Genomic DNA, 14,879 nt, shown 5'->3' with positions numbered 1-14,879 from the left:
AGGTTGGAATAGTTCATTATAATGTCAGGGGTGAATGAGTTAAAGGAAAGTATGGAGACTATCAATTGGCTTAGGCTGCATCCCTCTTCCCTGTGTTGTAATCCCCTATTGTCCCCACTATTCCTGGCCATCTAACCCCGAAATTCGGGTACAATGATAATCATCAACCTAAAGTTGCAAAAATATATCCAGAATACATATCTAAATAAAATTGAACATTCCTATTTAATTTTTAGGGCAGGAGGACCAATTAATGTAATTGTATGCTTAAAAAGCAACTATTGAGATATCTATATTCTTTTAAGCTAACTATTGAATATTGCCTCTGTTAAACCTTTCCAACCCATAATGAAAAGTTGTTACCATGTATTTTTGTTTGTCCAATATATTTTACAAGTTTTTTCTGCCATCTGAAATGCAAGGAAAGCGATAGTCATGATCACATCATCAGTCAGAGGTCATTTTAGATATCGCTGACCTTTGAACTTACCTGTCGATCTGTTGATGGAAAAGTACTGCCCAGTGTTGCCCTTGGTGATGCTATAGGTTAGCTTCTCTGTGGGATTGTTGTCGTTGTCATGTGCAGTGACGTTGCCAACCATCAGACCTGCCGGAGAGTTCTCCATGATGGCCATGTAGGTGACTGGGTTACGAAATTGTGGAATGTTGTCATTGACCTCTATGACCTTGATGAAGACCTCAAGGCGGGCGTGCTGGGGTACGGGGGCATGTTCTTGGGCATATACAGTAAGCCAATAGTGGGGTGCTGTCTCACGATCGAGTACCTGACCTGTGCGTATTGTACCTAAAAAACAAAACATGTATATATGTAAATCACTATACAAAGACAAAAACGTTATTGCAACGAAGAAGCCAGTACTCCCTTCTATTAGCAGTCAACGGAACTTTTCAGTTCAGAATGATATAATTGATTACTGATGCTTTCCTTTCTTTGCATCCCAAGCAATTAACCAATCATTAAAACATCCCCATCATATGAGAATGAGGAAATAGCTATGGAACCCTTCATAAACATAACGCATAGACATTTTAGCGGTGTCCTAATTTTAGAGCTTTTTGCACTTAACCCTTTCACCACTGTAGACTGTAATGGACTCATCCATATCAATGCATGATCAATTCTACTAATTATAAAGTTACATAGGGGTGAAAGGGTTAACACATTGTGCTAACTTATCTCGCTTATTAATTAATCATCACGCTAATTCATGTTTCTGTACATCGTTTTCAATTGCATTTTTTGTGAGTGCACTAATTCACCAATGCCCATATCTGTTAGAATTTAAGAGTACACTAAAATGTGTGCCCACTAAAAAACGTACAAGAATGTTTGTAGGCACACTTCAATTCAACCTTGCTTTTTATATAAATATTCATGTTCAATGAACTTGATAAAAAATATTTCACTACCAGTTATAATTCAATCTGGCATCTCGTAAGTTATAATGTTGCTGAAAGATTACCATATGTATGTAGTCAACATTGCTGTACTTAATTTCAATATCTTGTTGGGTTTATAAATTATTAATGAACTTGATAAAAGCCTTTTACTGTTATTTTGCCTGGCTTCTACAGTTATAATACGATATAAGTGTGCTTTGTGTTCAACACTAAGACTAGGTCTAACATTCGGGAGATAAGGACTGATGATAAAGCTAACAGTCTGGGCTGGCTCTACAACAAGGAATGTAGAGAAAGTCTACAAGTCTACTACAATTCATTGTGTACCTTGTTAGCTTAAGCAGCCCCACTTTCATACATCATAATTCATCAAAATTTCATTAAAAGCTAACCATACTCGACTTCTGCAATTAATTAATACTATTGGAATATTTTACGAAATCAAACTCAAATAATCATACAATTTTTGGGGGTTAAATCATTTGATTGGTGTTAATTTTAAAGCATACATAATTACAAAATAAACTGACAATGCTTGGCAGACAATCAGCCAGGTGTTCTACACCCAAGACAGAAATCTGAGGTTACATAACTGTCCATTAACACTGTGACCCGCCCCTCCTTCCACCTCCCCTTGTCTGCAGCCCAGACTCGCATCATTTCAGATCAGCAAGTCTGGTTAAACAATGGGCAGACTCCAGACACATGCACACCCTTATTGTTTAGTCTATGTAATCTTCGACAAAATAGTTCAGGCAATATATAGCCAATAAGATATATTACAACAAAAACTGCATCATTGGAAAGCAATATTACCAGGGATTCTACTATCCTTTTGGTAATCTACATACAACAGTGCAAACTAGAAAACATCTGTAAAACCAGAATGCCACCCATCCCCAGCTCCCTGACAATGAAACCTATAAACTGATGACGATGAATCTGTTGACAAATTAGCAAAGGTTAACCCATAAATAGCAACAGTGACCTTGGTATTGACCTTGGGATTTGAAATATGAATTCATCCAGGTATTCTAATATTTGACCTTTATAAAATGTTCTGATGAAAATCAGTCCAGAAATGAAGTTGGTAGAGCGTTTACAATGAATCGCAATGGGAAGGACATGACTAGCACTACATGCTTCCCCCTCCATCCATTTTTATATGAGGGGCATAACAACAGTATGTGGCCCCAGTTGACATCACTCTTTTGTTTATGGGTAGAAACTGCAACCATAACTAGCAAAGAAATATCACTGTATGGTATATATGTACATTTAGAACTAACAACTGTAAGCAGACTTGTCACCTCCGCAGCACATCTGCTGTGTTATTTATTATAAAACAGTATCAAATCCTATATATTTTAGTTTGGTTTTCCATGCAAAGACATGGCAACAGTTTAATGTGTCAATTCCAAGTGTTCTGTGTTGTACCTCTAACAAAGAAGAGTTCTAATTTGTTTGGCATTTTGTTGACTTGGAATTGCTTTACCCATTTACTATACAAGGATTTTTCCTAAAGATCTTTTTAATTTAATTAATTTTTTTCATCAAAAATATCTCTGCTATAGAGATTAATCCTTCAATCTTTTATGATTTTAACCTACCAACATACCTACGCGACACATACATGTACATGTACTACTTTCTTCCTTAAAGCTCATCCATTGCACTACAAGTAATGATATTACATAATGTAAATGCATTTTTCAAATTGATTTAAGTTAAGCATTGCTAGCTATACATCGAAACAGAAATCTGTTTATATTTAAATTTTGCCAATTGTCTATATACACATGTATATGTATTACAAGTTGATTTTCAAATGTATTTATTCAAAATTAAATTTTAAGTGTTTCATGTTTCAAATTTTCCTCCTTTGTAACATTGACATACATGATGTATTATCTATAAGGGTCAGAACAGATTTAAATATACACGTATGTAATCCGCAACTTCACACATGCACAAAAACATCTATCCTATATAATGTCATCCGTACAAAATTAATGAAAAAAATGAAACTTTTAGTACCAACCATAGCAAATGCTTTTTTGATGCATCAGCTGTTTCTGTTTCAGCCTTCCCTATAACTATATTATACCCTCTACTCTTCACAAACACCTTAATATAAGCTTAACAGTGATATACCTGGCAGACAACCTGCCCATCACAACACACCGGAATGACAGCTAATATGCCAGACACTTTATTTACATCACCCATAAAAACATTTCAGCCAGCAATGATATTTTTACTGTTTTTCCAATTCAGGGGCAGAGACTAAAATCATCATGATACTGATGGCTTATTTTTATACCACTGTTGTTTTGCATTGAGACACCAAGTTTTCCTTGGTAAGCATCCAACGATAGCCTCACCGATCATTGAAGAACAGGCGCAACAACCCACCTTACAGTCATCTACACTCTCAACACTTCCTAGAGTACCAAATTAACTGACGGAAACTTGCATGCAACCTGAAAATTGGTTCTTGAAGGCATTTCATGCTATTTGAAGACCAAGCCAAAACAAGCGACGAAATTTTCACATTGATGGTTTTGGGCCCTCGACCCGTAAGGACAGTGTCACATCTGCATTGATACCGGTTCAATACAGTTCTAATTAGTCCAGACTCTGGGTTTCGTTTCAGAATTACTCTAATTATGGTTAGGCAAGCCAAGCTACAGCATCGAAAAAACTCTTCTCCCTTAATTAAAATTTAGTGGACAATGATATAGAATCTGTAAAGCAATGAATTCAAACTCTGCCCCTCAGGTTTGTGATTAGTGTAAAATATCCACCTACTCAGAAGTTCGACGCAGCTCGACAGAATTGACAATTTTTACATTGAAGTACACGGAATAACGAAAATACCGGTCATCTAAATTTAGTACCCACATGTTCCTTTTACTGCTCCCATGAGATGGGTGGTAAACACAAATGTCGCCAATAGGAAGCAGATCCATTACAATTGTTTTGTGTAAAACTAGTTGAAACCTCCTGATGTGTTTTTAGCATTTTTCATGGCAGTGTTTTGCATCTGATAAAACTAGCTAAGGTCAGTTTAAAAATACAAGCGCTAGTAGTAGTAGCAGTAATAGTTTAAAGATGACCTAATATAAAAATTAAATCATACATACAGCTATAATTTACATGGCTTGCCTTCTCTTTATGTACGTACAGTCTACAATGTACCAGCTTCAGAGAAAACTTATACCTCAAAGAGGATGGATATTAATTACAATCGGACACAAGTTTGATATTATGTTTCTCCTATAACACAAAATTAAACAAGAGCTGAAAGCCATTTGCATACTAATACCCAGCCGCTCCACCACTTAAGTTTTCAAAATGGCTCATCAGCCAGCCCGATGCCTTGGCAGCCATCTTGAATCTCAAAAATTAAAAGTTGGCCGTTTCACAACCAGAAAGTTTCATTTTAATAATTGTCACGTATAATCTTGGAAAATTTGTCCAGACATTTATTGAAGGAGGAATTGTGAAGGAAAAGAGAATCTGAGAAACATGTTGACGGCTGAAGTGAGATGGCAAATGAAGTAAGGGGCATTATATTGAATTTTTACTGTACCCTGACAAGGGGCTTTATGTCCATAGGTTTTACAGCTGCTGTTTATATATATACTATACAGACATGAAGAAGGTGATTAATTAATTCTCCAGCTTGACCTATATACAGGGCAGGTATTGTATGGTTATAATCAATGCTTATACATTGATCACTATACAACCAACCACACCATAGCAGAAATACTAAACCATCAGTATGAAAACACAATCCCTGACTGCCTTTATAGTTTCCAACCATCTCTGCTTACAAAGCCATTAGTTGTATCCCTAGGGATGGAAATGAATTTTTCGTGCAGTTTGGATGAATGTTGTATTAACGACCCACTACAGCCACAAACGGCCATTACTAGTACCGTGGAAGCACCGGCACCAGAGGCAGGAAACCAGGACATTTCAACATGACTTGGAAATGTAAACTTTAAAGCATTGTAACTTGTAAATATGAAATTGGAGACATGTATACTTACACAAAATCATCTTTTACTAGAAAAGATCATGATCCTAACAATGCAAGTTATTACATCTGAATATTATGGAAAACAATTATTAATAATCAACTGAAATCTCAAACTTTTGAGTTTTTTGAATTCGAAAAAAAATAAACATTTTTTCTCAAGCTTTTTCTGCAGATAACAATTGGACTGTCTTTGAATCTAGAGTAAGTTATGAATTTCATTTTGTCTTACACCCTCACCGAAGAAAACTTTCAACTATCTTCTTGACAAGCTTAAACAATTCAGAAGAAATATATATACTGAGGTCTGCTTATAGAAACTTCTTTTGAGTGCAAGTAGGGGTGTAATTATTTATGTATACTAGAAGGGCTCACCCAGCACTATCACAGAACATAAATATTTTGTTTCTGTATTGTAAATTTACAAGCCTCACTGATGGAAGTATCTACAACTCTCAATCTGTGGTAAAAACCAGATGCACAAGTGTTCCAAAGCATTTTTGTATATCTGTTCACAAACTGGGTAAAAACAGACACACATTTGTTAATTCTGTGTATAAAATATTCCCCATGTGGTCCTCGTGATCAGGGTGGGGTGGGGTATACAATAACCTAAGGATACAGGTGGGCATATATCAACAAGCAACAATAAATAACGCCAAAAGATCACAATAAATTTCAGGTTTTTCCCCCATTATTTTGAGCCAAAATCTTACACAAATATAGGAACCAATTGATAAATCAGGAGCTGCTACTGAAGATAATGTCTCGGAAAACAAGTAAACGAGTTAGTGTAGCCTAGAAACAGGTTCTACTGGATTTGTTTTCTATTTCTCATCATTCTAAAAAAAAAAATTATCTTCAAATAGTGCAATAACATTCACTTTAATGAATGTTAGGACAGTTTATTATATAGATCAAAGGAAACATACCTTAAAATGGGGAAGATGGACAATGTTTATAATTACTTTGTTATCATATGTATGCTAAATTCTGTTTTATTTGTAGTTGGTATAATTTTTTATAAAATAAGTTTTATTATGAAAGCCCTGAAAAAGTCTTTCAATATCACAACATTTTTAAATATTTAAACCAAAGTATATCAGTAACACCCCTTTTCTTACGATTTCAAAAGGAAACCAAAAACATTTGAAAGTTGTGGTCAGGTGTGTGATTATAATTGATATATCTTACACGGATCCTTCCCAGTGTGAACCAAAGCCAAACAATACACAAGGTACAAGATGACAAAGTGCTTTTTTTAATCAGTTCAAAACTGTACCCAACAACCCCTGTCACCCTGTCACAGAATGTGGTGCTGCCCCCCTCAATGCGATCTATATAAGCCCAGTTACATGTCAAATTATAGCTGTTCATTCAGGTGTCAAAACATCTTGGCGAACCAGATTTTACCCGTTTGAATATACCTAGAGCACACTTCATTAGCCATCCACCGAGCCCAGGGTTAGGATTTTAAACATTTGTAACATAGCTGGAAAAATTAACCTCTCAATCATAACAGTCAGGTCAGAAATTTGATGCTTTGTAGAAATATTATGGTCCAATGTTTGGAAGATTAGTGTCGTGAACGCCTACGGAAAACCAGGTAAAGCCTGCTCGGGACTAACATCCTCCAGGGGTGGTCATATACAGTAATCCAAGTCTCTCAATTACAAACATACCGCTGATTCTAGTAAACACAGCAGCGACCCTGAATTCTAACATTTTGTTTACTTTAACCAAGGTCACTCTTTTAAACCTCCATTGATCACGATCCCGAAATGTGACAGGAGTTTGAAAGAGCAAGAGAAAAAATAATATTAGCACGTGTTGAATATTAATCATCAACTTGAATTGGATATCTCAAATACCCATGCTGTTCACATCAAGGTTTGTCCAAATATGCATGGTCCCTGTAACTCATTAAAACAACTTCACTCATTACAGTTGTAATAAGTTCTCATATTTTTAGCGATAATCCATTGTACAATGTACATGTATTAAAATGAATAATGAGTTATCCAAACTATCCATAAAAAACTATTAGAGGCCAAAAAAATATTTTAAATTTTAAATCAAGTTAGAGGTTTGAGATTTTGCCAATCAATTATTATTAAAAAATGGACAAGAAATTAAAAGAAATGTATACAGCAAATGTGTCATCATTAAGATGAGATAAGAAAACTTGCATAATTGCTAAAGATAGAAAATGAAACACACAAGAGAAAATGTTGTGTTATCACCAAACGAGCTGTCAGGATGTATAGGAAATTTCTGTTTAATTATTCAAAGAGTTTGGTGAGGACAGAAAACCAGCAAACAGCTGTCAGTAGGACTTTGACACCCAACACTTATATCCATACAGAGTAGGCCTGAGGCCTTATGTTAAAACAAGACTGATGTAACTGTGGTTAGATCTTTATTTACCAATCTGAAATAAAAGAGCACTCCCTTCCGTTCAGCTGGTTTATCCTGTTCTATATATGATCTCACCTATCACAGGTAAGTAAACCCCTGTAATCAGGTACATCGCAGGTAGGGTTGTCACAATATATCGGAAAACAGGTATATTGCAATACACAGGTATATCGTATCGTACCAAAATCCAGAGATGAAATATTGCTATATCGCAATATTTTTCAGTTTCTGCTTGGTGTTTAACTTTGCAAATTACTACAAATTCTAACAGATATGCCAATAAGCATAAAGCAGGCTTTGAAAAGTTCAAATTTTGTAATCGATTGTTAGTTTGACAAAAATCTTAAACCTATGTAATCCATATTTTCAGGGTTCGAATTTAAGCTCGCATACTCGCGAAAAGCGAGTGCAAATTGCAAACTGCGAGTAGAGATTTCAGACACCAGCATTTTTTTGCGAGTGAAAATTTCGGGCTGAATAATCCTCATTTCTAATGGTCAGTCTTTACAAATTCTTTCTTTGACAACTCGCGGTTATTTAAGCGCATTCTTGTCATTCGCCGAATGAATGATTCAGCTTTTGTCATTAACGGAAGTTTACAATCGATACATGTCCCGTGCGCATGTCCGTTAGGAAGTACCTGCACAAATAATGATGACGTTTACCGCATGCATGATGTTTTTCGGTAATCTATTTTTAGTTACTATTTATAGCGCAAATACGATAGGCTTGACTAGTCACGTGGTTGTATTGGGGTTTCCCAAGGTTAAATTTCACAGCTCACTGCACCGGCAAAATAACAAATGGACAAGTTGCTGATGTTGCCCTTAGAGAGTATGACCCAAAACCTGCTGTAACAAGATGGTGGTTGTCGGGACAAAGACAGAAAAGACCAAATACTCTACCATATGGAGCAAGAAACTAAGATGCAGTTTTTATGCTATATCTTAGAATAGCCTGAGCAGGCCAGCTTCCTTTCACAGCAAGGTTTGCGTCATGTATACATCCCAATGACCATAATTTAAAATGTCAGATAATACTGTGTTGTTTTAGAATTTAATTCTAAGTTAACATGTCTAATAAAGTTGGAAAAATGCAAATTGCAAGTTGTTTTCTCATTTAGCAAGTAAGAAAAAATACCACTTGCGAAAAAATGCAAGTAGAAAATCTGGTTAAATTTGAACCCTGATTTTATATGATTAAGTTTGATAACATTCTGACAACTTATAAAATTGAGCACATCCTTCCTATTACAATATATCGGGATACACATCGCAATATATTCATTCTGTATTGCAATATATCGTGATACACTCTTGGCGTATTGTGACACCCCTAATCACAGGTAGGATGGGACTGAAAAGCATGACCCCTTACAATGCCTGACCTCTATGACCTTGCACATTAATTTTGGTATTTCCTTATTTGTACATGCATCAGCAAGGATTAAGCAGAAATCAATACTTTCTTTTCAATTACGAACATAGAAATTTCAAAATCAACCAGCCCACTAGCTTTATTTCGAAATTATTGTTACAAGATCTACCACAATAGGGTTCCAATTTCAACAACTGGCTACATACATATATAATGTAAATACTACATACTCATTAGAATAACAGTATTTGTCAACGATTCAACATTAGTTAAAATGTCTGTACCAATTTAACCCTATAGCTACTTCACCTGTGATAAGCCTATACTATGGCATGCTAGTCCTAACCTAATAGGGTAAAAGGAAAACTCAGAGCTTGTTTATCAATTTCTAATGTATATGAAGTATAAAGTCTGTTGCTATGATACCGTGAACTAGATCTATAAAACACGTCAAACATTACAAGGGTTAATAATGAGCAAGAGTTTATTGCAAGTCAAATACGGTACAACAAATTACCTGGCTTATACTGACAGCCATTTGTTTGTCTAGTGCCATAATCAATTGTAGGTTTACTAGAAAACATATAAATATATATATCTACAGGTAAATATAGGAGATAACGTGGCCAATCCCAGCTATATGACATGCAGACACCAGTCTTTGTTTTTGACGCAAACATCATATCTAAACATGATGTTCCTACTTGTGAATGATAGTGTGTAGTAACTTTAATGATGTTGTTGACTTACAGGAAAACCGCATACAGACAAGTCAAGATTTGTCCGACAGATAACCCAACATGTGCTTTGTGATTATGAATGAATGGAGGGAACCCAAAAACTCCACTCTCGACCACGACACAACACTTTCAAAAGCAAAATGCTAATTTATTTCCAAGACAGCGTCACCCAAGTTTAAATTTCATTCATGAAACATTCAAGTATATATTTACGCCCGTAAGCCGTAGGCCCTTGATGTGAAGGCCATGTGATCTGCTGAAAGGTGTTTTTGTCCTAGGTCAGGTAGACGTTTCACTCACTCACATCAAATAAGAAATTTTATGTGCAGGAAAACGACAAGGAATATATAATTATCTGTATCCTTTGGGTGCTTAGCCTTTCTTGTTCAAGGTATAGATCACTGCCTCAATTAAAAACACATCCTTGACCTGGAATATGTACAGGGTATAAATTTGTCACGGTCAGTTAGTAGGGAACCAGATCTACAGTGTGAATGTACTACCTATCTATATAGTCTTAGGTCAGGGTGAAGTTCAGTATGTACATGTACTAGCACTGTACATATATATACCAATTTCAAAGTCAAGTCAATCATTTCTTCACAACACATGCTTCTTCACTATGATGCACATTAACATTTCTGAAGAGTTCCGAATTCTGTACTAAAAACTGCCAAAGTACATTTTACAAATCATTACTTGAACAAGATTAATTAATTGATGAAAATTTTGAAAGGTACACAAGCACTGATGACACATTTGAATGGTACACAGTATTGATGACACATTTTAAAAGTACACATTAATTCTTGCTTTGATCATTCTGCTATATGACACTCTGGTAATTCCAATATGAGATAAAACTATTTATAATTTCTGAAAGGGAGATAATTCTACCATATATAATGTACCAGTGTAATGTGTACGGTTGTATACAGCCTTAAATACATCATTGATTAACAATATTGTATTTCTCTTAATTCCCCAAATACATATCTTTCAGTCTTCTTTCCAAAGCACCCTGGCCTTCACTAAACAGTACATGTATATACATAAAATATTAAAATGAAATACGAAGATTTTATGCACTAAATTGAGGTCACAGCTGGGATGTGTTAATTGTTAAAATATATTTTCATTACCATACTATAAGCCAAATCTTGTGATATTATGATTACACAACTGCATACATGAGTCTAAAACAGTTTAAATAACAAGGCCATTATACAAATGTATACCCACAAAGGCAGATACTTCTTGAAACAGAAATTATAATCCATTAACTTGTTCCTTTAGTACAGTTTAGGCAATGTATGTGTACAATAGATATTCTCTACAGATAAATGTACATAATACCCGATTTTAATGTTGTATTTACCTCCACTGGTTTACTTTCTAGACCATGAAATTTCTAGATCTGTGTATGTGGCCACGTTAAAGACCCTCTGGAGCGCCACTTATCGCCCCTCAGCTTCAAATCTATTTTCCAACAAGCCAAATTAAATCACCTCAAGTGTTCTCAGTGACAATTTGTGATTTATAGAAAGCTTTCAAAGGTAATTTATATACAATGTATATAGTGCTAAAAGTTTGATTTAATCAAAACATTTTGGCAGTGTGCTTTACAGATTTGGTAACTGGTCCACTATGGACTGCTAGCCCTTACATTTCATGATCCGTTGCTTATTCAAGTGGGCAGAAATTATATACTAAGGAAATCCACTTTAACTGAAGTGAACTGGCAAATGGCGAACTTTGTGATAGTGTTGAATTTCTGTAAAACAAATTCCTACCCCTTACATTGTTTTTGCATGCATGAGTTTTATCAATAAAAGAATATTAAACTACCTAAATCTGAAGGTGTGTTTCACGTTGATGAAATATCTCCTTCAACAATTTCCCCCTTTATTTGAGATTTTTTTTATTTCTGTAAACACTTATAATAGAGGGTCTTTATTCATTCAATGGCTCTCATGGAGATGATATATTGAAGGATTAAACTTTGGTATGCCCTGTATGTCCGTAAACAAGGGCTGCATGGGAGAATGCGAACAGCATGCATACATAATTTCTACATGTGTTTTTCAAGTTACCCGAACCGCAAAAGACAGGAATAAATACACCATGAAATGTTTCATTTTATTTAACAGCATTTTTTCCTCACCACTCTGGGATTCTTTGCCCCCTGTGGATGAGATTTGAGCTAATCTTTATCAATGAATGTTGGGTCCATTAGTTAATGAGGGGGTGACAGGGGGTATCCAGCCTCCCTGCAGGTGCAAGGAAGTGGTGTGCATAGCTTCTGTAGTTATCACATGTTTTCTAACAATGCTCGTCCAGATTAGCATGATTTAGGCCAAGCCTACACAAACTGTGTGTTTATCTGGTAACATTGTCTAGATAAGCCTGATCATACAGTATATACATGTACATAGTTATCTTAGACATTGGGAAGGTTTGCTTGAGATTAAGGCCAAAGTATATGAACTGTTTGTTTATAATTACTGTACGTACATTTTTGCTGCAATTTAATTTTTCGCCTTTTTTGCCTACCTTAATGAGAGCGATTTTATCATTTCAGTGAATTTCAATCAACAACATAATATGCATTGTAATTTAATGTGAAGAGCGAAATCAACACTGGGCAAATATGGATTACTTATCATGGCGAAGGGCGTAAGTTTGACTGGGCGAACATTTCCTGGTATACAATATCTCATACAATGTCATGATTATCCTTAGTGAAAGGCCATACTATACAAATTGTTGGTTTTTCATTACATTGTCAAGATAAATCGCATTTTAAAGCAAAATATTTAATCTTCATTTTTTTACTTGTAATGTACCTGTGCCTCAGGAATCATTTCTAAGATTAAACACAAGAATGTGAATTTTTGGGTGAACAGACATGCATCTTTCGATTTATGAAAAAATCTCGCCACAAAAACTGGAAATCAAAATGATGAAGTTGTAAAAGCTATATATATATATATATATCTTAACAAGTTTTTGAAGAAAAATGCCTATGAACATCAGACAATTCTGTTCCTTTTTGGCTTGGCCTGTAAAATAAACCAATTCTCTACCAAACCGTGGAAAAGGGACAGAAAATTACACCAGATGGAGAACAGAAGGAGTTCACCAGGTTTATTATTATACAAATGAAGGAGATCGGAAAATTTTCTTTAAATACGACCAGATGGATATTAATACCCCACTACTAGGTCTCCTTTGTGGCCCTTAACCTCGCAATCACTCAAATGTATACACCTTTTATATCTCATTACTTCATTTCATCAACTTCAGATTGAATTATAGACTGCCATTCTTACATAGAATAATTGTAGAAATTGGCACTTCTCCTTGTTTATAAATGTTTTTTTCTTGTACTGGATCTTAGAAAGTTGCCTGTTAGACATTAGCGCTGATTTATTTACGTTTTAAGTCTCTTGACCTTTATCCCCTAGGACGCTAATTACAGCCTTATAATGTGAAAACTATATAGCTATACACAGAAGTGTTTAATGTCCAATATCTGCAAAAGTACTGCCTCCATATTGATAATGATACTCTCAAGCTAAATGCACCATGTACCTGGAAATTAATTATTGTTTACTGTGTATGCCTTTGTTCTGGCATACAAAGCAATTTTCCGTAACTTTGTCAAAATAAGGAATGAAATGCCTCTTTAATCATATAGGATGTGCGGAGATGGACCTGTTTACATTCTGACAAGTCATTGGTCACCGAAAATCCATCAACACATCATCACAGCGACGATGGGTTAATATGACAACCCCCCCACAGGCTTTAAAGCTTGTCATCATGTAGAAAGGTCAACGTCAAAGGTCATATCATTCACATACCCTGGGAACAGTTCGTGTAGAAAAAGTCAAAACACCCTAGCACTGCAATATTAAATCACAGTTTCCTGGGTCACACTGGGTCAGCCGACATTTTGACACATGATTCCTGCAAATTCGTGCAAATTTTGTACGTTAAAACTAATATGTATGCGATCGAATGACACTAGTCTACTCTCCACTGATATATAGTACCTTGGGACATTTTTCTCCCTGGGAAAAAAATATTTCAAATGAAATGCCAAATGTGATCCCTTTATGCAACGGGGATTTAATGTAGCAAAAAACAAAATGTGAAACAAATTAGCAATTTGTAATACAATGTCGATTACAGAGAACACAAATCGCGACCTAAAACTAGGACTAACGTAAGCGAGTGAACAATTTGAATAATTTGAAAAATTTCAATGAAGAGGGGTTCTGTATCTTGTCTCTGCCTATCAGTGGGTTGATCGTGTTTCCTATTGTCTGTAGTTGTGCGTTTTTTGTCCCCCAATCAATGTTCAGTTGTGTCTGAGATAGCAACTAATCCTTTTGCATGGCATGACTGGGAATGGCACCTTTCAGTAGTCGAAATACAGGATCACGTTTATAACAGAGTGCAACGTTAACGTATACCGGGCACACACTGCTAGCTAGCTAGCTAGATCTACTGTACAGTCCCATTCTTAACCTGATGTAGGTAGTACTATACCATCCAACACACAGAGGATCCACTGGAGAACATTAAAAATCAGGCCAAATCTTTTACTTCATTTTGTCTGAAATTTCATGATCAAGTGGGGCCCTTTAAGTTATTTACTCCATTTCTGTTTAAGATTTCATCACTTCCAGTCTGTTTTTATTTTTTATTTCAGTCTGAACTATAACATCATTAATTGTGACTGTGTGGTGACATCACATTTCTTTCCGACATCACATTTACATTTTGACATCATGTTTTATACATCAAATTTCATTCTGATCAGAGAGAAGTAAAATGTGATTGGGACACAGAAGATCTATTTTCTC

General features: G+C 35.4%; 1 protein-coding gene across 7 annotated transcripts in view; it reads right to left on the bottom strand.

The window, feature by feature from the left end:
- The window catches only part of LOC110447185 (protocadherin Fat 1-like), a 150,489-nt gene that overhangs the window by 108,983 nt on the left and 26,627 nt on the right, over positions 1 to 14,879 (bottom strand). For all 7 annotated transcript variants that reach the window (XM_021492711.1, XM_021492714.1, XM_021492717.1 and 4 more), the window contains exon 3: positions 491 to 805. In XM_021492711.1, coding sequence (XP_021348386.1) covers positions 491 to 805 — 315 coding nt within the window. The remainder of the gene's footprint in view (positions 1 to 490; positions 806 to 14,879) is intronic.

Source organism: Mizuhopecten yessoensis, unplaced genomic scaffold (genome assembly GCF_002113885.1).
Source record: "Mizuhopecten yessoensis strain PY_sf001 unplaced genomic scaffold, ASM211388v2 scaffold3229, whole genome shotgun sequence".
Classification (NCBI taxonomy): domain Eukaryota; kingdom Metazoa; phylum Mollusca; class Bivalvia; order Pectinida; family Pectinidae; genus Mizuhopecten; species Mizuhopecten yessoensis.
Note: the sequence above shows the minus strand (reverse complement) of the source record. Positions and strands in the feature narration are given on the sequence as shown.